At 39.5% G+C, this 25,694-nt stretch overlaps 2 protein-coding genes across 3 annotated transcripts in view; one reads left to right on the forward strand and one right to left on the reverse strand.

Moving 5' to 3' along the window:
- Positions 1-25,411, reverse strand: part of man1a2 (mannosidase, alpha, class 1A, member 2) — a 161,325-nt gene extending 135,914 nt beyond the window's left edge. For both annotated transcript variants that reach the window (XM_038721213.1, XM_038721211.1), the window contains exon 1: positions 24,896-25,411. In XM_038721213.1, coding sequence (XP_038577141.1) covers positions 24,896-25,209 — 314 coding nt within the window. In that variant the 5' untranslated portion in view covers positions 25,210-25,411. The remainder of the gene's footprint in view (positions 1-24,895) is intronic.
- The window catches only part of LOC119903693 (RING finger protein 17-like), a 23,468-nt gene continuing 23,180 nt past the window's right edge, over positions 25,407-25,694 (forward strand). Inside the window, exon 1 of the mRNA XM_038719915.1 lies at positions 25,407-25,452. Within this exon, the coding sequence (XP_038575843.1) occupies positions 25,407-25,452 (46 nt within the window). The remainder of the gene's footprint in view (positions 25,453-25,694) is intronic.

The raw sequence follows: 25,694 nt of genomic DNA on the forward strand, positions 1-25,694 counted from the left end.
ATATTTGTTTCTTCTATTTTAAGGTCTGTGATGAGGTTTCTATGTGACTGCTATTTTGCAATTTGTGTGTGAGTGTGTGTCTCTGTGTGTGTCTACACCCAGGGGGTGTCACGCCTCCTCTGTACGGCATCCTCTGTGCCTCTGTGAGCGAGTGTGCCCTCAGCAACATGCATTTAAATGTGATATTTAGATGGTGCCAGTGTTGGATGACTGGCTAATGTCTGCGTGAGGGTTCACATATACGTGTGTTTATGAGATGTGAAAGAGCATGACAAAAGGAAATGAGGAGCTAAGCTGGAACCATCTCCTCTAATGGCTGCTGTTTCTGCTCCATATTAGTGTATACACAGTACACTGAGAAGAAAACAAAACACCACCATATAGGGCTGTGCGATATGACAATATATTGTTTGATGATAGAAAAATGCAGATCGTTTACAATCGTACTCCATTGTTTATTTTGTTGTATTTCGCAAATTCCACACTTTACCATATGTCCGTGAGGGGACAGCGCGTTGCACAGCGGTGAAGTCAGTTTTACGGATAGACATATGTCAATTATCAACGTAAAACTAACATCCAACTTAAAACCACCTTCACGGCAGTCCACTCTTCCACACGTGCCGGTGTTGCAGGGAAAACAGTTGCATTCAGAATCGGGCTGAAGGATTTCACCTAAAATCAAAATCACGATTAATTGAACATTTCACTTTTTTTTTTATGTTGTTTTTTGTTGTTGACTTTTTTGCCCTCATATTTCACTGACATGGTTTATATTGTAAATATGCTCTACTATTAAAGTTGTGTTTATTTATTCACAGATTTCACAAGTCCATGATCTACATGTTAATTAATAACGTAATGTTGACGTGCACATTAAAGAAACATGGTTCCCAGATATTCACCACTGCTGAATTATGGCCGCTCCTATTAAACTTTCACTCAATTATTTAATATCAATGCGGAACAAATGATTTTCACCCGCACACTGTGTGAGCACGGTAAATCACGCTTTGCTAGCTTCCTCTCCTCATTCATCAAAGGACAGGTGCTGTTATCAGAGCAGCGAAGTTAGGTCTTTTAACTAGGGCTGGGCGGTATGGCCAAAGATTTTATCACGATAAAAAAGTTCATACCATTCGATATCAATAATTATCACGATAAATGTCAAATCATTATTACTTTCAATTTGCTTTTTGAAGAAACCACATCATTAATTGTGGTTTTAAACTGTTCTTTAAGATCAAAACATGACAAAAACTTGCCAAATCTGAGGAAGAACATTTGAAACAATTTATATTATATTTTTATTATAATTAAAATTAAGTAAAATCTTTTTCAGTCCCTTTTCCTCAAAACAATAAATATCTTAATAGAAAAATTAAGTGCTAATTTGTTCATGATTCAAACGAATGAAATCAAACGTTTTACTGACAATATATTGAACATTTGTTATATTGTTATTTAGGAAAATTATATATATATATATATATATATATATATATACACACACACCCAGCCCTACTTTTAACTGCAGTGCAATGTGTGTGCATAGCAAGTGAGTGGACGAGCGAATGAGAGAGAGCGAGCAGCAGAAAGTGACGCTGAAAGCGAGTAATAAGTTGTTAGTCTGGAAGTAAATGTACAGTGTAGGTCACAGTGTGACCGTTAATAAAAGTCTGTCCGTTGTTTCCACAACTGCTGGAAAGTGAAGGCGGTTAGCACAAGCTAACATCTCCCTGTGCTTCAGACTCCAGTTTGAAGCCTACGCAGGACTGGAGGAGGCGGAGTCACGTGATGACACACGCGGTAGGATGTTTCAAGGGGAAAGTGGCATGAACACACACAATTTTAACAGGATTAAATAACAGAAATTACAGACATGAGGAAATTACGTTACGTTATGTTGTTTTTTTTATTAATTTTCCAGCCCTAGTTCAGATTAAACAAACAATGAGGACAGAGAAGTTTACTCAGGAGGAGTTAGACCATGCAAGTAAAAACGAGGAGCACAAATCCAAGAGCGAAGTCTGTTGGGATATGCATCATTATTGGGATATGAAATGACTTACATCGGGATTTGAGATTTTAGTCATATCACACAGCCCTACCATCATACAAATAAATTACACAAATGTGCAGGTTCCAGTAGAAATTCTGATGAAAACTCACTCTCACACATACATGCATTAGCCTTCTGCGCCCTCTTTCCCTTCCCTGTGCATGTACCTCCTCCACTCCTCCATCTTTAATCTAACGTCACTCTTTCCTCTTCCTCCGAGCCATTATCATATTCACTCTAGCATCGCCAAGGATTCCCTTCAAGTCTCATATAATGTCAAACATGCAATTAAGAGTGTATCATCAGCTGCCTGGTTCAATTACCTTGACAAAGGCGAGCGTGGGCGCAGATATCGAGCACCCAGGTGATCACGCAAAGCCTCGCCTATGCCTTTAGCTTACTTACATAATCTCATGTTGCCCTGCGTCCCCAAAATTTGACTAAGCAAGGAGAGCCCCACCTCCCTAATTAGTTGTTTCAGTCACGTCAAAGCCTCCGGTAATCACGTCCTAATTTTATCAGCTCTCCTGCCTGTCACTGAAATTTCTTCTTCAGTGGTGTCATGAAATCTGCTGCTCAGCCTTTCCATGGCAACGGGAGAAGCAGCAGTTGTCCGGCTGCTTGGTGGGGTATCTAAGAGAAGGGCTGTTTTTTTTTTTTTTTTAGAGCAGTGGAAACACAAGGCTCTGGGGAGTGCAGCACAGGCGAGATGCCATGTAGCCATGGCAACAAACAGAGAAATGCACACAGTGGTCAAAGACAGCAAGTCAAGTCATTTATGCGAGCGAATAAGACCGTGGGGTTATTAGTGACTGGGTACTCCAACTACAGGGGGGAAGGTTTTTTGGGGGGGGGGAGATTTTAAATTTTTTTTTAAATCAGGTTTTTTTTTTTGAAACAAGACAAAAAATTACATTAAAGAAATTGAAATAAACAACAAAATGATGTTAATGTTATTCGGTCTGTGTATGAGAACTGTTACAGCCCTAATATTCACCCTTTGGCAACAGACAGATTATGCATACAAAATGTGAATTATTCTTATGTGTTGTTTATGTGCATGTAAGCAATTAAAGCTGAAAAAAGCACCACCAACTGCATCATATGTAAATAATGGGGCCATACCTATTGGCTAAACCTCCACACTGCAGGGATGATCAAAACTCCCTCAGCGGGAACGCCGTCATCTCCTCGCCTCATGGCTACCTCATGTAAGAGTAGCTCATTTCACACACTGAGCAGACAGTTTCACTCCATTCACAATGAGACCAAAGAACTGAACTATCTAGAGCCCAACCGATATATCAGCATGCTCATTATCGGCTGATATGAACTAATTGCAGATAAATCCGTATCAGTGTTTATGATAAATGACCATGAAAAAAACGAAACAAAGAAAGACGGATCCTTCAATCATGTTTTGAGTGTTATCGTTGTACAGTTCCCTGCAACTCCAGTACTCGCTCGCCACACACAAATCTACCACAAAAACAGCAATCAGCTGAAATAATCAAAGCAAAGTACTGTTTCTAACAATAAAAATAGTTTATTTTATAACTGCGTTATGTCATGTTGTCTTGGTGAGGTCTCATAACTTATAACTATACATAACAAATGTTAGGGATAATCTTTGCTTATGTTATGCGTTTCTAAAAGGAAGAGGAAAAACAGAATATCCGCCGCTATATCTTCAACTAACATCCCAAGATTCAACTCGGGGCCCGACTTTAAGATGCTAGCTCTAGGAAAGCCTTATATATTTTAGGGCTGCAGCTAACGATAATTTTAGTATTCAAAGCTTCTATAGATTATTTCAACGATTCATCGATGAGTCGTTTAAGAAGTACATTTGCTTGGCAGCGTCAACGCAGGTCTCCAAACCATGTTTTGTCAAGAAAACACACGTGAAATGTGAAACGGGAAATGAGCGATCCTGCACACGAAACAGCTATTGTTTGTTATTATAAAGAGAACAATTATAAAGACAAAGAATCTGGGTGAAGGATGGATTAGCACACGCAGGTAGCAGGCATTGTCTGAGCTACAGAGAGAGCTGCAGGGGAGTTAAAAGGTGCAGCTCCCGACACCCAGTTAACTCACGACTGTGAGGTTACAGCTCGCGGCCCAAAAAGGATAACAACAAACGCACGTGTACATTTTCAGCTGAGGACTGCGGCTTACTTTGGCTAGCCTTCAACTCAACAATCAATCATGATTTCAGTTAAATGCTAAAGTTGCTGTTACCTTGTCTGTGGTCCGCTGGCAGAACACCGGCTGCTTTCTGATCAGGCGCCACCGTGCTGTTGTCTGAAGCGACATAAGTTTCATTTTACGGTGGACGGACGGTAACATTACAGAGTTGTTTTATTTAGCTTGAAATAATCCTATACTTTGGACACTTTCTTCTTCGTCCCTCGCTATTTTCTCTCTCTTCCTCCGCTTTGCAAACAGTGGCATCATAATCACGTCTTGTTCACAGCGTAAGCGCGATGTACGACAGTAATAAATGTCCGTGCGAAACAGTGTGCAAAGAAGGACTAAACGAAGCATCGACGCAAACAATTTGTGTCAACGCATTTTACTAATCAATCATTTAAAATATTTTAACCCTAGTATTGCTTAGTTGATTCACCAGCACCACCTATTGGCAGAGGCAACAAAAAACAGCTACAAAAGGTTTATTAAATTTACCACATTACAATGAATTGAAGATATTTACATCTAAACAAATAAATCTTACATGTGTTCAACAAGACATAGCAGAATGCAAGTAGTATTCAAAGGAATAGCTATCTTTATATTAAATTAAAATGCAAATTTAGATAAGCATTGTGGGGTCCCTCATAAACAAGAGCAGCAGCAACTTGTCCCGTATTTTTTTCCCCCTCTTCAACCGGGCTCACAAGGCCAGACAAAAACGCTTATAGATGAATTATTTTATTTCCTTCACATTTTAGGGGTACTGTATACTATCATTATCACATTATGGTAATACTGTAAGTTCCCCAAAGAATATAGTACTTCCACAACAATCAGCAAGTTAATCACCTCAATCACATCAAGTCAATTAGTAAATAGGCTTTAATTGCTTTTGTTAAAAGATAAACTACCACATAGCATGAAAACGTTAAACCTTATAGAAACACATAGAATAACATGTCCCAGGAGGATCACAAAGGCTGGTGTACAGGAGTCAAGGCCTCTGCTAAATACTTTAAGCCTCCCTGTAGTGCTCATCTCATTGACAAACCTATGAAAAAAAAAAAAACCCAGTCACTGATATCTTAGAGCTCATCAGTGGTTTCACAATTGTGGCTCACCACTTCACTCTCATTCACTCTTTGGTGTGCAAAGATACAGTGAAGTGGTCTTGGTGCCATCTGCACACATCAACACCCAGATCAACCCTTGAAAGGAAAATATATGAATAAAGACAAGGGGAGAGGATAGGCGTTTTAAAAATGCTGAGAGGTGATCTGCAGGCTAATCGGTGTCCACCACTCAGCAGATGGAAATTAGGATGGAGCAAAATGGTGCAAAGACCTCACAGGCATCACAATCCATTTAGAAGATGTGTTTTTTCGTTTTTTTTTCCTGAGGTTAATGCCTGAAAACGCAGACCACTCCAACATCCCCCAGGTAACTCTCAAACAAATAATTCACTGTAATTTACCTCTTGTGCTAGCCCTATAAATGTCTGCTGTTGAGGTGTAACATTAGTCCTAGATGTAAGAAAATTACCAGATGCTTAAAAACAAATTCAATGAATAATTCAAAAACCAGATTACAATTTTATGGAAGCAATTGTAATGTTAAAAGGGCAACTTCAGTATTTTTTCAACCTAGACCTTATTTTCCCATCTTTTTATGTGTATATATGACTTAATATGACAACAATATAACAAATGCTCAATTTATCATCAATAAATGTTATGATCTAATTCATCACAAATTAATTTGCACTTAATTTTTCTATTAAGATACTTGTTTTGTTGAGGAAAAAGGACTGAAAAAAAGATTTACTAATCATATTTTTTGAAAGAATTTTTTTTATCATTATTGTTTTAAATGTTTCACCTCAGATTTGTGAAGTGATTTGCTGTTTGGCATCAAGTGTTTGTCACGATGACCATAAAGAAAAGTTTTACCACACAACTAACCATCTGGTTTCTTCAATTTTCACTCAGGAGCACAAATCTGCCTTTAAACTTGAAAGAAATAATGATTTGACATGTATCGTGATAATTATTGATCATGATAACATTTTTGCCCATATCGCCCAGCCCTAAAAGTACTTCCACTAAAGTGCTTGCTTTTTCCACTGACAGGGCTTGGATTGTGAAGTGTCTGACAACATTGTGGAAAGGATCCCTACAAAGAAAGAGCTTTTGTTGTTTAACCAGAAACCACTATATGTCTCTCAGCAAAGCCACCAGATTCCACTGATAAAAACAGTAATTTTACCTCACAGAACACAGGAGTTGTTGGACTACAGCTGCCTCGTTCGATTAGCTTGTTTGGGTAATTGTGTGACTCTGTTGTCTTTACTAATTGAGGCAGTGGCAGACCAGATTAAAATTACTAATTATGTCAAGGGAGACTGGTGGCTTAGACAAGAGCAATATAGCAGCTTTCCAGTTAAACAAAAATGATCTTACTCTTTCAAACAAGTCTACCTCTGTAGGGATCCTTTCCATTATGTTGTCAGAAACTTTGAGGGGGCGAAATTGCCCGCAAGGATTACATTTCAGCCCTGTTTCGCTGCGGAAACCTGCAGAGCGCTCGCACGATACTGGACCAATTTCAAAAAATGTAGTCACAATTAGTCACATAGACACAAAAACGTGAGAACATAAAGTCAAAGTTAAAAAAATTCTATAGTTACCCTTTAGGTGATCAAGACAGGTATGTGAATAGGGCTGCACGATTTGGAGAAAAGGTCATACTGCGATTATTGTGGACAATATTTTGATTGCGATTCGATTATAATGGAACAAATGGTACTATATGAGTCTACCTGCTTGATTATCAAGGAAAATGCACAAAAAAACTGACGTTTTGAAATGTGTTTTTATCAACTTTCTTAACAAAGTTAAACAATAAACAATATTAATAACAATAACTAGTGAAACAGATGTAAAACAAGGGAGCGTGTTGCTCTTTGGAGGAAGAAGCTAGAAGGAGCAATTATTAGCATACTGGCTAAATCTACATCTGTCCACTGCAGAGGCTCCATCCACAACCTGGCGGAAGAAGTAATATACATGAGTGTATTAGTATAATACTATAACGTTAAAGAGTATAATGTTCAGTTAATAGTATAGTTAGTATAACAATAATAGCTTATATTAATTACTCTATTCATTATAATTTCATATAATAGTATACTATTTTACCACTAGTTTAATATCAAATCCAGTTACAGCTGTTTCATTTCTGTGTTTTCTTGTAATTTTTTTAATCCTTGTGCAAGCAAAAGGCTCTACATTGGTCTCCAATTTGTAAATGCTAAGCACTAACATTTGAAAGTTTGCTATTACGTCAAACCTTTTTAGAATGTCCCGCCCCATCTGGCTGTGATTGGTCAGTTGATGAAACGTGAAACTGACAGGCACATTGGCTTTATGAAAAGTTGAACATCAACAAAAGGTACCGATACAGCTACCGTTAAATGGCAGCGAGCCAAACCCAAACCTTCCTCATCTTCTCACAGTTTTCTACTGTCTTACCGCTTCAGCTGTCGCCGTCGTCTCTCTGTCTCTGTCACAGAGCGAGTCGGACTATGTTTTGAACGTTTAGCGGCGGGGCGGGGAGGGGGGGTTACGATAGGTTGTTGTCTTAAACGTTACTCGCACACTGCTCATAAATAATTTTTCTGATTGCACAAAAGGTCCATCTTTTTGTAGAGGCACATGCGAGAGCCCGGTGTGGGCGGGGATAATAAGCAGACTGCAACTCGTCACACACACTTTTTCTGTTTTATTAAATCGCACACTTTTTGTGGTTATACAATCACACATGACAACATCAAGACTGCGATTAGATTAATTGTGCAGACCTATAATTTGAACCGACAAGACATTTCCTTTGAGCTACCTTCTTTAATGTAGTAGTGCTATTTTAAAATGACAATGTCAGCTGAAACATCCAAGGCCACCTTCATGCATTCCCAGCCAAGCTTGTCCAGATTAGATTAACGACTGGCTGACTAATTTAGATCGACTAATATGACAATGTGCACATTTAATAAACTGGCACCACAAACAGTGATTAGCTATTCAAAGTGATTAATTATGATAACTGTCCATAATAAATGCTCACCTGTCAATCACTGCTACACACAGCAGCCTAATTTGAATTCCATTCTGCAAACCCGAGAAAAAAAAACTGCATTCAAGTCCGTTTGTTAAGAAGCGTGTTTCTTAATGTCTCCAAGGAGGTGAAAATGAGGAGGTGAAACACATTTTGCTGCTCTCTCATTACAAACAATCTGTAGTACTAATGAAGGCCTATTAAGTGTAGCACTAAGGAAGGCCAACAGAAACATTGCTACTATACACATCCAACTCAGGACAAGTGCACAAAGGTGGGCTTAGATAAAGGTTATCCCTGTGTGAGTGCAATTCACGTCAAGAATCTCATCGTTTTTCTGCTGGGAAGTGTCTCCACAGTCCATCTCTAACATGTGAGTGTTTGCTTATTGTCAAGCAAGAGCTCTCATGGAAACTGTCCTCCGGAGTTTCCTGCGATGTGGACAAGTCTGCCTCCTGTGAGCCCATAAAAACCATAAGTGGAGAGAAGAGGACCACGTTGGATGTTGGTAAGGCAGCTGTTTTTGTTTCTTGTGAGCTGAAGCTCCCGGGGTTCCCTTCAACATGAACTATCAAGACAGTTTCAATGTCCTATTTTTTTTCCCCATGACCCACTTGGCTCAAATGGAAGCTGCATTTCTGTATGTGTAACGGCTCTCCCAAGCTTAACTGTGGGTGTGTTATGGCATCCTCTCTCTTATTCTTTCAATTATTTCTCAGCCCTAACAACCTCCTCCTACTAGCGACAGCCTCTCTGTGACTTGAATATATTCAACTCCTTTTTTTCTCCTGTTCTTGTTTCTCCTGCTCGTAATTCCTCTATCTTTGTATTATCCTAGCACCCCTCCTCCTTTGTCCCTTTCCATTATTCGTCCATGACTCCTTCCTCCCACTTGTCAAGTGTTCTGTGTAACAATTAGTGATCAGTTATTTTCCTGTTATGGCTGCTTTCAAAAATAAAAAAACAAACCCCAAATGGACTAACCGTACCAAGCTGGATTACCATTTACATATACTATACTACAGTGCACAATCCTCATTATCTTTAATAGCTAATAGCCTCTCTCACAGAGGAGAGATGTCCTTGTTTTGTTTTCCCTTATCGCTTACATACTGTATGCGTAGAAAAATATTCATAATCCACTCATCTTTCTAGCCCTATGTTTCCGGTGAACACCTGAGCCCAGACAGCTCTCGGTCTGTACCCATGTTCACATCCAGCCCTGACCTACATCATGACTGGCTGACTAATGTGTTCATACCAAACACAGGAGCCCATCTCCTGCAGCTAGTACAGGCTGGCCATAAAACTAATAAGCCCTAAGCCTGGTTGGTTGCTGCCCAGCCAGATAAGGTTTATCCAAGTGTAGAAAAAGAGCCGGATGATTGAGAGGTTCAATCACCGAACCACTAGAGAAGAATATCCTTAAAGATGCTCCCATTATCCCATTTTGCCCTGATAAAAACTATGGACAAGAGCAATTTTGTCAACAGTTTTCTCTCCATCACTATAGTTTTGCTGTTTATAGTCAACTAAAACGTAAGGATGGTTGTAGGGTTGAGCCTAAACAAGCTGAAAGTGGCATTAGAGGGCAAAATGGAAACCAAACTGAATTCTGCTATCTTAATGGTGAGCTATGGAGCATCTGCAGCCTCTGCCTCCACTCCCCAAGCTGCAGCAAGGAGCTTTTTAGCTGGTTATATGTTGTAACTTCTTGCTGCTGCAAAGATACTTTGCCTACGATGAACATCAACACGATCGTTTTCTTTTTATGGTGATATAGTAGCACAGTCAGTTCTTTATAATCACAATATAAACAATTATGAATGTTAATTAAATAAATTAAACAATCATCAGCTGTTTTGGCGACAGATGTAGATGAAGAAAAGCTTTATTCCCAAAACTGTTGACTAACTAATAACTGACACAATGTCAAGCTAAAATCGTGGCACTTAACTGTTATTTTCCCATTGATTGTGTCCAAATTCACAATCATGCAGGCATTTCTGCGGAGCTTCGTTGCCTCAAAGGGTTTCACAAGAGTCATGATACTAAGAGAAAGAACAGAGATCCCATTTCCCATCCTCAGGCCAATCATAAATCCAACAGCCGGCGTGGTACAGCTCTGGTACAAGGCACATTCATTATCGGGCCCGTGTGGCTCGATACAGCTTGTGTGATTGTGCTGCTTATGGAGAAAAGGGGCTGAATTTGCCTGTGAATTCAGAAAGGTTTATTCAAAATTCAAGCCTCGGAAACCTGAGGGCCAATTCTTAATTTGGCGTTGAGTGATCTCTCTTTCATCCCATTTCTTTGACTGACAGGGAGCCATTGTGGAGAAAGGCTGCAGCTCCAGTTTTTGGCAGGGATGGGATTTGGTGAGAAGCTTTGTAATTAACCATGGTCATATTGTCCCCGAGTACTGCCTCTCGATCTCTCTCGCTCTTTCCGATTCTCTTTCCACTTTCTTGTTCTTGATTTTGTCTCTTTTTTTGGGCAGTGTCTCTCCTTGTCCATCTGTCACTAAAAATCTACTGGGGTGCTGCACTCCTGCAAACCAATTCAAACAAGTGACACTTTTTTTCTGCTTCCAAGAGGTTTTGTCAATACTGCACTCCAGAGAGATGGGAGACGGAGTGAGACAGAGTGAGGCACACTCCCAATGGGCACTTGATTGTGTGTGATTTGTTTCACACATATTTCTCTCTTACACAAATAAGGTGCGACACTTACTTGTACTTTCTTGTTTATTCTTTCAAATAATTTGCAATAATACACTGATCGTATTAGCACAAATCCTCTACATCATAATCCTTAATTTCTCTGTCCGGAAAACATCCACCCTCCATTCCCACCTCCCACTTTCCTTCATTTCTTTCCTGGGAGTTACAAGGTAATCAGTGGCCAGAAATGGTTCAACAATTCAATCTCAGGAGCTGCAGTGAATATCGTGCTGGTTTTAGGGTCAATACCAGGGGTGTGACGAGACACTAAGCTCACGAGAGGAGACTACACACGAGATTGGGTTCATAAGATCAAAACAAGACGAGATTTTAACGCTATTTTTAAGAAGTTTTTATTTTTGAAAAGGGAAACATGAAATTCAGGTGGCAGTTGAGGTGACGATACAAAATATAACAGAATATAATGCTGTAAGGCTCTCAGGCATTCTGTGTTGCGTTCAGGTTTCTGCTGTAGATCAACTTTCAACACACATGCAGGCATGATTTAGTCTACCCTCCTCTTTGTGTCTTTTGTAAAGGTAAGTAACCTCTTTAAATGTGCATGATTATGCATGATGAATTTAATTTAGTTACAAACTCATGGGGCCTCATTTATAAACGGTGCCACTTCCCAAGCAAAGATTGTGATAAAAAACAAACTTAACGGGAGAATGTTCGGCCCTCCATGCAAACTCTGAGGTATGTATACATAAACAGGGGGAAATGAGAAACGGCGACTCGCATGGCAGACGGATCAAACGGTTTGAAATGAATAGGCCTTTGCAGAGCACAGAAAAAGAATCAGATATAGGATAATAAACACAAACGGAGATATCAGTTTCCCCAAAAGAGCCCCTCAAATATGTTGAACAGTTTAATCAGGAATCATATTGATTAGCAGGTTACTTGCATACAGTGCAATTAATTCTTGCGTGAACATGAAGACAAATTACATTTAAATTGATGCTGTTTTCAGTGTGTCAGACGAGCAAATACGAGTGCATCATTTCATATATTGTTTGGACATTCGTTGCCTTATCGAGCCAAACGCTGTGTGCCAGGGTAGGGATGTGATGCGCCGCTTGTAAAAACACCTCATAGAAAATACAACACTATTTATTAAGTAGATTTTTAAGTGTACCGCTTATGTCACATAAAACAAGTTGTATTTCTTTCGGCCTCGTTGAGTGAGTGGACTGTTAAGCCTTAATAAATGTTTAAACACAACTGTATTGCATTTGGTTTAGTCTCTTTCCCAACGGGGGAATCCAAATTAGTACCTGGGTCATCCCGTCCTGCGTGTATGTGAGGGAAGCCCCTTCCAGCAGATGGATTATAAAGGGGTGGAGCTCCGGTGCCCCCTTTCCTCCGGTGCACAAGCTTTTCGTGAAAGTTTTTTACCCACCAAACAACATGCTTCAGCTTCACACAAATGAATGTCAGTGTCACACCGAGTTAAATTTCGTTTTATAGCTTTTCAATCAGAATTTGCCTCCTTTTCGTCCTGCAGTCAGGATGTGTTAATATTAATGAGGGGCGTTTCACTGACCATTTATAGGCATCTATGGCCGTTTAAGGGTCAGACATGGAGCTCCCTCACATGCGCCACATTTCAAGTTGATTGTGATTTATAAAGGGAACTTGCTTACAGATGAGCGCACGGTTTTATAAGTTAATATTTTTGGGCGTACGCCATTTTTGACTTTTGGGCGCACGTACACTTTTAGTGAGGAAGACCGGAGACCGTAGCCGAAGGTGGAGGGGCTGTTAAAATCAGCATGGACTTGGCGCAATCCTTTTTTTTTTAAATACAGTTTATGGTGCAGGCACATAAGGAGAAAAAAAAGCGTGCTCTTCTCTTTCTTTTGGTGTGTTGCTTGTGTGTTTGGCTCCAAACCAACCATACAAATAGTAATTTTCTGCCGGGATCTGGTTACACAAAGTATCGATTGAAGTACTGGTTTGACTGGAGACATTTAGATTCTACTCAATAATGGGCTGTTTCGGTCGATCCCATAAAGGTATCAAGTAGCGATACCCATCCCTAGTAAGCCCATTTTTAATCCATATTTTCTACATATTAGCTCTGATTAGCTCATTGTAAAGTATCACATACATCCAGCTTTCACCAGCCCGACCTGCCTGACTTCATTTGGAGTACCACCATTGTCAACCATAACCAAGTTGAAATTATAACATCTATCACTGTTTAATTCAAGCTCTCCCATTCTAATTTTCACTTTTATCATAAAAAGGTGCTGCAGCCGCATGGATTGCTAAATGATCTGTGTTTTCTCTACATAGTTAAATGACAGTAGCGACAGTGTGAGGAAAGTTGCACTGGTAAAATCACTGTAAAGGTCAGGTGATACCACTCATTGAGGCAAGCCTAGACATACGAATGGTCTTGACTGTAGAAGCAATTGTTTTTTAATAATCTTAGTAAGTCAGGAAATCCTGCTAAAATCAATTACAGTGTTGTCATTGTTGTTTAGTATTATATTTTATTTTTTACTCTAATGTTCCTGTTCTTACATTTATTTTGACAAAATTTGAAAATTTGAGATTCTTTGCCATTTTCAACCATATCCCTTAATTAATAAAACTATTTCATGGCAAGAAATGTGATAAAATACTGTATTCCTTATCTCTATTCAGAGAAGGTATGTACGATAACTCTTAACCTTCTGCTGCACTAATATGACTGCTAACCAATGTATTTTCCATCATCAAAGCCTCAGTTTGTTCCAATGCAGTTCTGCCCGATCTCCTGGAAGTTAAAAGTCTCATCATCTTCTGGATGATGGTTATTGCAAAAAGGTACAACTTTTTATAAAACTGCAACAGCACACCAATTGCAAAGGTTAAATTAAAAAAACATTTGGTGTCATCTGGACGGCTCAAAATCCTCAGAACCAACACAACAAAAACACATACTGTAGACCGGAGTTTCACGACGAGGCATAAATGCATGGCGAGGCAGTGGAAACGCAAAAAGGGCTGCTAGTAGTGGAATTAAGGTGTGCATGTGTTTTCAAAACTAAATACTGCGCACACACAATTTGAGATTCTCTTGTATTTTTGTAAAACCAGTGTACAGATTTTACAGATTGTCGTTCAATTGCATATTAAAATATATATTTAAAGCTAGTCAGTGATGGTTTTTAATTAGATCTGCTGTCATTAGGGATTATCGGCCTCGTGAGTGCAGGTATCGGCCCATGCTGATTATTAAAAAACACTAGATATCAGACGATTAATAGACTGATTAAGTACATCACTAGTTTTTACCCAGGGTTCAGGGTCTGATATAACGACAGGGAAAACCAAAAACAGAAAGACACATGTAGTAAGGTTAGCAGTTTTCCACCAACAATTTTCTGTTGAAATAAATCCAGCACAGCAGTATTTTTTGTGTTTATATATCATGTGTCTATTTTTCTGTAACTCGCATCTTGTTGTATCTTTTGATTTTTTTTCTCTTTTTTTTTTAACTGACTGAAATCTGATATTATCTCTGGTGTGTGGGAAATATGGCAGGGCCTTGTGACTAACCGCAGATAATGAATTGTGCCCACACAACAACACATATAGTTATCTGCAAGGATGACCTTCTGGAGATATAATGATGCAGCGCTGACATTTTCCTGCTTATTCCTCTCTGTTCTGGGTCACTTTCTGCCTCATTATTTTCATAAATTTAATGCAATAAACTAAACTTAAATGCACAAATCATTATTGTTGAATTACATCTTCATTTGTATGTACATAGTATATCAATTAACATTAAAAATATACTCTTTATACTGCAAATATAATATCAAAATATAAGACCAGACCATGAAATGTTTGTCTTTCTCCATCTTAGTTTCTTGGGAAATTGACCCTTCGCTAAGCCACGCCCTGAATACACAGCTGGCCAATTACAGCGCAGTATAGGACTCGCTCTAACTGAGGTCCGACACTTTTATGGTTGCGCTCCTTCACTCTAATGCAAAAAGAGTCGTTTTCTAGCTTTCTTCTGCCGTATTTTTCCAAGATATGGTCAAACGTTGTTCCTGGGGGCACTTGTAGTAGTTACAGCAGCTACCCTGAGATTTTAAAAGGAGTACGATTTATTCTTTTTCCAAAACCTAAAAAAAATCCAGAAAAATGTCTGCTGCGGATCGTTCCTAATGTGATGTTAGCTAACGCTAGCTAACTTCCAACTGAATGTAACGTAATGAAGCCCTACTGTTCTGCTTTTTAATGATTGTAATAATGAATAGAGGCCTACCCAGCTTTACAGTGTTGATCCTTAATATCGTTGTCTTTTGTCTTAATCGTTGGGGGATGCGGTGATTCACTTGTACTGTGTGATTGGTAGGCCTTAGCTTCTATCTTTCATTTTTTTCACATCAGTTTGACTTGAATACAACCTTCAAATGTATAATGCAATTGCAAAACTGTCCGTTTCTTTCTGAGATTGCGCTTTTTCCAACAAATTTGACAATATTTCTCCAGGGAGTGCAGTAATAGACAGTGGCAGCACCGCCAGTTTGTTGGACTTAGCAACACTAACTAAGGGGGGCGGGGCTTAGCCAAGGGTCAACTGGCTGCCACTATTCCCTAAGGCACTGTTGTACTCTTGACCTGACTTTATAAGCAGAGGATGTAGACCTTGTGGTGGACCTTACAGCCATGCACATAACACACAGTAAGGTTTTGTCAGTGCACAACATAACATCAAAGATTTAAACAGGTCAAGACCATGTTACTGTATTCAAGTTATTGTAATTTAGTTAAATCCTTTGCGTGATGTGAGTATAAAAGAGGAAAGATAGAGAAAAATCTGCTAGGCTCATATCTGCAGTGTAAAATGCCGTAGGCCTTAAGCTAATAATGGCTACTAGTAGGGTAGGACACGAATATTCAACAGTTGAGTACACATTCGATTTTCAATTTTGAGATCCGATTATTGAGGGTTTTTTTCAGGCGTCTGACCACCGCCGACAGCAGTGAACGTAACGCTCCAGTTCACGTCAAAGGGAAAACAAAATGAAGTCCTCAGCTGTGTGGGAGTATTTTAAACTGAGTGATGAAAGCTGTAGTGTGGAAGTTATGGCGTTTATTCATTTTTACAATTGCTTCATTTCATTATAGATCAAAACCAGTCAAATTTCCTACATTTTAAAATTAATCAACTGTAGGTATGATAAAAAACAAATAAACAAACAACAACATAATGAAGACATTTAAATAATTATATTAGGCCAAATGTATAAGAAGAGCATTTTAATGTGCTATAATAAAAGTTAAAAGTGAATTTTGCATAATAACGTGTTAGATTTAGTTCCACTACCGGAAATACCGGTCTGCCCTCCGCTTGGACCCACGCCCAGCTAAACTACTCCTGGATTCTGCTCTGATCAGACTCTCTCGCTCCACACAGCAGCCATCAACCCAGTTCAGCACGCATCCATTTTCACTCTGCCTCGCTCTTCTCCTGCTCAATATCTAATCCCTTTAACCCTGCAATAGATACTCCTCTTTTATTTAACTCCTCCCTTTCTTAGTCCTGCTAGCCTTGCCATAACAAAGTTAAAAGATTTGGTAATAATCACTTAGTTAGCCTAGCTTTGAGAATAAATAAACAATAATCGTTGTTATAACAATAACTTGTTTTTATAATCGTTGGAAGCCAAAATCGAAATTGCACAGCCCTAGTTAAGAGCCTTGTTCATGCTGGGGGCCTGTGTGAGGTCTAAGATCCTGCATTACAGGTTTTCTGTGTGTGTGTGTGTGTGTGTGTGTGTGTGTGTGTGTGTGTGTGTGTGAGTGTCTGTTGTCTCTTCCTCTAATGACATAAATATTTTATCTTTTTGGCTTCTGATTTACAAAGTCAATTGTGATTTAAATTGATTCATATCTGATCAATTCCAACTTTAGAACAGTGACAGTTTTTGATACTCGGTGCTGAGGATACAAGTCAGTCAGTATTGAAATCTATAGCCAATAGAGGTGCAAAACCATGTGTCACGAAGAGTTAAATGTATCCAAGCTTTTATTTGAACTGATTGCTCCAACAGGTGATTTTACTATCTTGCTAATCAGTAAAACTTGAAACTTTATTCTTTTGGCATTACAACACAGAAAAAGGAAAACCTGTACCGAGGCAAAGCCTCTGAAATGTAAGCACGAGTAGAAACCCTGGTTCACAGACCAGACACAAAGACGTGCACTCTAGCTCCTCGCTCTCTTTCACACACTCGCGCGCGCACACACACTGCTGTTGGGCCAATCTGAGAGGCTGCAGCTGTGTTCTTCAGAGCGGACAACATCATGATCACATGAAAAAGATAGAAACAAAACAACAGAAAGAAAGACAGGAAATGAGACGCACAGAGAGCAGATCTGATAGAAAGCAGCAGTGTTAATGAGGAGATTATGCTTGATGGAAGTCCACTCCTCTTTCTGCCGGCTGCTCGCTCTAATACCAACTGTACGAGATGAAATCTACTGACAACAGACAAATTAATTGGGATCAGTCCTAGTGAAATTACTACGAACACGGATCTGAAAGATGAATTTGTATTGATATCTTCTTCTGCATTCAGTGATATCTATTCTGACACCAACAGAACCAAGAGTTTAAACAGGCAGAGTAAGAAGGACTGGTAAAATTAGAAAAGGGCCTTGCGGGTAATTGTGGTTTTTGCCTCTTTTTAAAATTGTACCTCCTATTCTCTAAGAGGATCTGTTTAGAGGGAGACATCTAAAGACAGTCAGTAAAATTAATAAACATTTTTAATCCAAATGTTTTGACAAGAAGTGACAATTTGTGGCCATTTGTTGGCAAAGTTGAGTTATTGGAAATCAACACACTTGCCGCAAGTCAGAAACTACTGCAGTGAACACTACTTTTGAAAAATACAGTAAAACACCACCAGGATGAAGTACCCTGCCAGCCATTTGGGCAAGCAACCAAGCAAATCATTTGGGGGGACTATACTCTGCTAGAACTCTAGCTGTCAGGTCCAACAGCAAAAAAATAACAACTATGCATTTTATAGTTTTCCAGCCCAGCGGTGAAAATATATTTGTTTCATGGTCTTTCCAATGAACTATAGTGAACCAAAAATGAGGGTATGGAGATGATGCTCGCAGGACTGCAGCAATCAGGCCTAGCAGCATTTACATGCTGTTTAACATGATAAAAGTAAACATTATGTGCCAAGGCAGAGGTATGATATTATTAAACTATTTTCTGGTAAACAACAGGTGCCTTTTCATGGAAAATAAACCTATAGCTTCAGGCCTTCAGACTGCAGCTCTATGGTTAGACTTTTTAAAAGCAACCGTGGTGATGGGACAAAGCTAAAACTGCAGTGATGTTATCCTTTAAAGACCCATTTTTCCAACCTCAAGCTTGACACGTCGTGCACCATCGCCTGGCTTTAGACGTAAAATTAAAAACAGCTCAACAGTGGTGATGGGTGTGTAAATAGCCTCCTTTATGTAGGTGAGGTACATTCACTCCTCCATTTGCTCTGAACAACACAGGCCAGTATCAAATAGCCATTCCCCTGTTCAATCTACAAAGTAGTGTGGATGGTTTCATGAGACTCCAGCGCCTTGGTATTCTTCTCAGCATGAACAAGCTTGACAGTATGTGTGCATGATGGGGCAAGGTGCACACACAAGCTGGCCCTCCTTTATTAGCACAGGGGCTCTTCCACATAGAGAAATACCAGACGCAAACACACCCCAACCTAGATTTACTTTGCATCTGACATGCGGATGAAGCGTGAAGACACAGAAATGATATATAAGATCACACTAAACATGATACATAGCTGCACTTTGATGTTAGCCCAGGCCTTAAATATGATCTGTGGGGCTTTGATGCTGATTTATGACCATATCAGAGTGCAAATGCAAAGCTATGGCCCCGCAACCCTAACCATAACTGGCAAGGCAATAAGTGGTAAAACCAGGCTACTTGTGGTCACAGCACTATACTCCATTATGAGAGGGGAGCGGAGTGAAAAGGTTGCGCTTGTTCATTTTCCTCCACCTTTGACTGTGTTTGAACATTACGTGACTCACTTGGCGAATGCTTCTCATCGCATTAAAAGAAACAACGCCACAGTGCACACGCTTAAAACACGGGTCATCGCAGTACAAAACTGAACCCATACTGGCGATATGGGTATGAACGCTACAGAAGCAGATGCTGAACGATACTACTTAATGTTCCAGTACCATGGATGGACAGAAACTGCAGAAGCACATTAATATCTTGACTCTGTGTGTCATCAGCAATGGTTGTCTCTGCCGATGGGGATGCTCGCTCACAAAATGTTCACTGACAGTGATATCAAATGACCTACTAAAGCGAAAGTGCCATCAGCGTTTATTTATAAAAAAAACAGTTTAACTCCTTTTCTAGTATCAAATTCTGAACAGCTCAAAGCCACATTGCTCAATTTGGTCATCTAATAGGCTAGCATGAAGTCTGGGCTTCCAGAGTCTTTCTTGCCAGAAGCCAAGTGTTGTGGGAAGCCATATGATGCGAGGGGATAAGAAACTCAAGACACAGAAGTCTCCATCAGCATCTTATTATTTTTCAGACAGCATTTAATAAAAGAGAACCGGAAGGAGCAGAGAACTATTACATCTCGCATGAGCTATTCACACTGATGCAGATGCCCAGGCAAGTTCACTCAGCCACTGGAAGAGCCACTGGTAGATGATCTGATATTTACTGGACCGTGGAGCAAAATAATCATTCAGAAAACAGGATATTGCAGTATTGACTTGAGCAATCACTAAACTGCAAGAGGCTGTTCGTTCCCCTCGGTTGTGAAGATGATCCAGACAGAATCCTAAAATTGGTACTTCAGTGCTATATCAAATCCCTGGCCTACAAATGAAGCTGCACGGCAGAGAAAAACTTCATCACATTGAAACTGCACATTTTCCCCGTGCTAGAGCGATGTCCTAACAAAACACACACGTAAAATCGAGTCCATTTTTCCTCAAGATTACGCATCACTAACTGAAAACTATATATTCTCTAAAAAGCACAATCACACAACAAAATTGTGGTTGATTTTGGTGGCAGATGGCGAGCCTGTCAAACCTACTGGGCACTTTGGCAAGCACCCAGCTGATGAATGCTCATGTCGTCATTTCCAAACTCAGACAGAATAACACAATAAAGAGATCTTGGCAGGTCGAAGTCTAAATGGACATGTATCTGTTGCCAGAGAATACAAGAAGCAACACTTTATATAGGATTTGGATTTTCAGGCCAACTGCAAAGTAACACTGCGTGATACGGTTGATATTCTATTAATAAAAAAATTTTCCAACTTAGAAACATCACATTCAGGCAAATATGGGGTCAATTAGTCTGCAGCCCAAGGTGACAGCTTTGGTGACCAAAACCCAAAGATCTTCAGTTTATAATTATGTAAAACACAGAAAAGCAGTAAATCCTCACATTGGAGTAGTTGGAGCTAGTGAATGTTTGGCATTTTTGCTTGAAAAATTAGTTAAACCAACAATCAATCTCAAAACTGTTTTTTTTCCCCCCACCGTCAATCGACTAATGCAAGCAAAATAAAATAGTTGACGTAATGATGTAAATAACATTACAACTGTGTTTCACTGTTGTGCACCAGACAAAACTTCAACATCTGTAAAATCTGTATAACTCAATTTGTGCAGAAAAATAAATAACATACAATATCACTGAAAGTCGTCAAACTGTATAAAATTATCACCCAGCACAGAAAGCAATAAAGTTTCTTAACATGCACTTGCCTTGGTCATTCATTACAGCATGGTAGTCTGGAGGCATAATTATTTATGTTCTGCAAGACCAACTGCCTCTCTCAAAATATAGTGTTCAGTCTACACTTAAATGTATAACTAAATATAATGCATAATGTCAGATCATGTAATGAGCTGGATAAGTGGACACCTAAGTGGATTTTCCTTCCCATCCATACTGTACCCGTCTATACTTATTCTGCAGCAGAAATGTCACTGCTTCTGTCGACATGTCAACTTGTCACCCTCTCAGATGAAGAGTACTGCTCCTAGCTCCTCCTATATTGTTTGAGTCGGACCAAAACAAAACCATGTCAAGTTGTACAGAGCTTTGCATCCAAGTGATTTCTGGTGCTCGAGACAGGTGTTCAATTTCAGTTTACCTCATAAGTGGCTCTACATCCTTATAACAATCATATGCAGCCAAGGTATACATAACTCCCTCAGCAGAGCATTAAAAGTTAGTTGTAGTGGATTTTTTGTTTTAAGGTTGAACTTTGTTGACCCAAATGTAGGATGATGTTTTTCCTGGAATTATGTTTGAAATAGTAAGGCTCACATATATTTGAGGACTGGACATGTATGTATTCAAAACTGCAAGTGAAAGTATCAGCCCTTGTACTTTACTTTGTACTGACAGGGTTTTGGATTACAGGCGGTTTGTAGTTCCTATCCGTCTAAAGTGTGATTGCCAAAGTTTGTCAGCCCCAGAAGTGTCCAATAAAACCAGTTTAACCCACAACCCATCTGTTGGCTTGTCACAAAAGGAAAAAAACTCCTAGTGAGTATCTACCACATAAAAAGTCAAGAAGCCAACAAATACAATACACATTTGAAAAGGCTTACAGCCAGAGAAAATGTTTCCTTGGTTGTAAACATGATAAGCTTGACAGGAGATTGGGTGAGTATGTGACAGAATGATTGAATGCCTATGCCTAAGATTACCCTCATATACTATGTGTTCAATAATCATAATGATATATTTAAAATGTTCTAAGACACAGCTCATCTTTAGGATACAACCCTAAACCTCGTATCAGCAAGAGTAAACAGCAAAGCACATGCAACTGCTTACCAAATGTGCTGCTTACAATTATTCCTCAATTTTTAAAAACAAAAGCAAACACCCATAACCCAGAAAGATTGTCAACTACAAAATGAGAAGGTAGTACAGTACTGCCAAGTGTGTGCAAAGCCCTTTAACCACATTCTTGGGCATTTTAAATTATTGTCAATATCTCGCAAATTCAGGAGAACAGGTGGATTACCCCATGGCAAATAGAATTATAACGTTTGTGCTCTCAAAAGCTTTTATACTTAAAGACTATTAACAGGATGAACTTGTGAACAGAGAATTGGTTCTGTGGGGTTTTCTGTGGCCAAATAAAGTAAAAGGTGAAATTATTATGAGACTGCCTGTGCTCCTGGGGGTCTCTTTCAATGCTAGCGCGCCTCATTTTCCAGGGGCTGTTTGAACCCCGGTCCTCTGGAGCACACAATGATGATTTTAAGAACAGTTGAAGCAGCCATAGTAAAAAAATAAATAAATAAATTCCATAAGCTGCTATAAGCAGCGAAAGAAATAAAAACATTTCACATCACATGAATGCTTACTTAAGGTTAAATTCACTGGGGGTATTGTTGAGACTTTAAATTTGCATAAAACTAATTTAAAAGGGATCTCAAAGGGTATTATTCTCACTCCTCAAAACCTAAAATTGTCATCACAGGGAAGTCTCAGTAGCTTCCTCTTTTATCTCACTTTAACAAGCCACTTTGGCCCATAACTCTAAAATCAATCATGTATTGAGATATTTGTTATGTCTTGTTGCATTCTTGAAAACTGAACTCAGTGAACATGCTCTTAAATTCGTTATACTATTTTAATAAAGCCATATTCATTTATTTTTTTATTCTGAGGGCTGAATTCCATGATACCCTTGTCATAACTTCCAAGGTGGAGAGCTTTGGCTGCAATTAAAAATACATGGAGTAGATCACAAAGCTGAAAGGGGCTATAAAATCAGTCTGATCCAGCCTATTTAACATTATTCTGTTGATCAAAGAGGAAGAAATACCTTCTACTATCTTTTGTTGCCCCCCCCCCCCCCCCGAGGAACACTTCTGTGCCAAAAACTATAGGTATATCATTTAAACAAATATGGATGCATTAGCCAAGAACAATGACAGCTCGCTTGCAATGTGCAAAGGACTTTGTCTGTGACTTGAAAACAGACCTGTATCATGTGAAGAAATTCAGCATCACGCTCCCTGACACGCAACCTAGTCACGTTTCGCTCCAGATGCTCTTGTATGCCATCACAGAATCCCTTCCCATCCCTGCTATAAAATGCCACCTCTGGAGAAGCATGAACATCCCCAAACCTCCTACCTTTATGTTTCAAAAAACCCTTGTGGTTCCGACTATGACACGCAGCACCACCTGAGTCCAATACTGTATGCTCCTTCCGAGTCGCTGGACACCAATAATGACGTTATTTCCTGCAGGCAAAAATCTCAAGCTCTACAAGGCTTTCAGGAAGGAAAATGAAAAGGCAGCACAGGGGACAAGGAGGCAGCACTCAATGGTCCCCACTGTGAAACTGTTTGAGAAATTGCTTTTAACACCTTTCCCAGCACTCAGTAAAACTAATGACCTCCTACACTAGCATGGAGGAGACCTTTCTAATAAAATGATCCTTTCCACCTACTGTTTGGCATTTTTCACATTTTATGTCAGCCACAAGTCATCGCAAAATATTACACATGTAAGGATGCAGCATGATTCATATGTGTATGGGTTAGGCCAATAAAATTGCACTTCACTGTTTTCAGATTTCTTCAGTGTGCAGGTAGTGAACTGCTTTTATAAAAAAAAAAAAAAATAGAGGCTCTGAAAAACCCTCAGAGCACAATTCAAAATGCAAATAATCAGAAAGTGTAGAAACTGCATTTTTATTTTGGTGCTAATTGTTCAACCGTTTATCTTGACAGTTCAGAAACATCTCGAAAGAAATTAAACAAACATTTCATGATTCTTGAATATGTCGCTACCACTTTGTTAGACCATCCTGAAAATTAAAGGTAGTGGTATACACATTACAAAATAAACTCCAGTACTGATTTGCTCACTTATAGTCAGTAATTAAAAAATTTTTATTGACATGTAAATAAGAGAATTCCTTTTACTGTTGCTTGAGTCAGTTGGGAAAAACATTTGGTAGCAGGGCATGAAACTTGTCCAGCACAGTGGAATCCAAATAGCACAAGAGACTTAGAGAAGCCAAATATGAATTTGATTTAGGAGAGCTTCAAAACGATGACTGGCAACCCGCCAAAGAGGCTGGACAAACCACACGACAAATGTAAAAGCTGCAGCCAAAATTTACCAGCATTTGGCTCATAGTGGGCCATAATTTCTAAGCCTGCTTAAGCGGCTACTAAAGCTTTTCAAACAGACTGTGTGTTCTAGTTCATCAAGTTCTTCCACGTCTGCCCGTGGGACAGTACGACAACACTGCGGCCAGGGTAATAAAAATTTCTTCTGTACAAGAACTTAAACAATTACACCCAGTGGAGACACAAAGCGTGAGAGTATTCAGAGCTACCCCAGCTGCACAAAATGATGTGGGGGATAAAAGGGAGGAGGAGGAAGGAACACCTGTGTTAACGTGTATCTAACTGTTCAGTAGAGTTTTTGTTGCTTTACAAACTCTGTAATGCCCCAGGGTGTCACAAAAGACTGCTGATGAGACACCTGCTTTTATGGCCTAGTGGAAATATCAGTGTGAGACGTAACTTTTGGTAAAGAACCAAAAATAAACCTATCAATTACTAATGTTTGAGGAATCTTGTTGTTTATTCTCTTACTCCTTCATCAGAAAAAAATATATTATCCTTAAGATGGCACTGGTCAATTCATGTCACAAAACAGGTATTTCAAAAATTAAATACAAACACTTCCATTGTTGGTCCTTACCGGTGTCTGTGCTCATCATGTCCTCCTTGTCCATGTATGATCACCTGTCCAGAAGCGTGTTTCCCCTCTTTAGGCGAGTCAATATGAGGAATGAGCACATCTTCCAAGCCCAGGTCAAAGCGCTTGTGCTTGGAATTGTCCGGAAGGAAAAAGAAGGCCCCGAAGCATAAGGTGATGAAGGCACTGAGAATGAGGAGGAGGATGAACTTCTCAGAGAGCCTCAACGTAGCCCTGTGGTGCGGGAAAGAGGAGGCACCCGGCGACAGAGTGGGTATCCTGCGGCCCGACAGCGGCAGGAGAGCCGGAGTGGTCATGTTTTGACTGTTGAAATGAACTTAGTTTGGGGAGGAGTTAGGGGGTCGGGGTGGGTTTACAAGAGCCACAGGTGTTGTTGTAGCAGCATGCACAGGCTGGTTGACTTTATTATCTCATCCCTGCATTGATACGTCCAGAAACCAAAAAGGTCAGAGGTCCCTCAGTGAAGGAGTGACTGGTCAGCAGGAAAATGGTCATGACGACTCTGAAAAAAGGGACATCAGAGTTAGAGTTGAATACAGGTGAAGAGTTACAACTAAGTCATAGAAACCCATTTGCAGTGTAGTAACCAGAGCTTTGCCTCCATTTTAGAAAAATCTTATCTTTTCCTCCCTACATTTTAACCACCCTATCTCAACACTGGCAGTATTCTCTGTGTTCTGTCAAGATAGAAGAGCTAACACCCTTTATATTATTTTCTTTAGTTGTCATTTCTCCACCTTGGCAGCACATCCCCTGTAACCACTTGTATCATCTCGCCAAG

Source organism: Micropterus salmoides, unplaced genomic scaffold (assembly GCF_014851395.1).
Source record: "Micropterus salmoides isolate LMB-PRFRI ecotype aquatic unplaced genomic scaffold, ASM1485139v1 Ms_hic_scaffold_15, whole genome shotgun sequence".
Classification (NCBI taxonomy): Eukaryota; Metazoa; Chordata; class Actinopteri; order Centrarchiformes; family Centrarchidae; genus Micropterus; species Micropterus salmoides.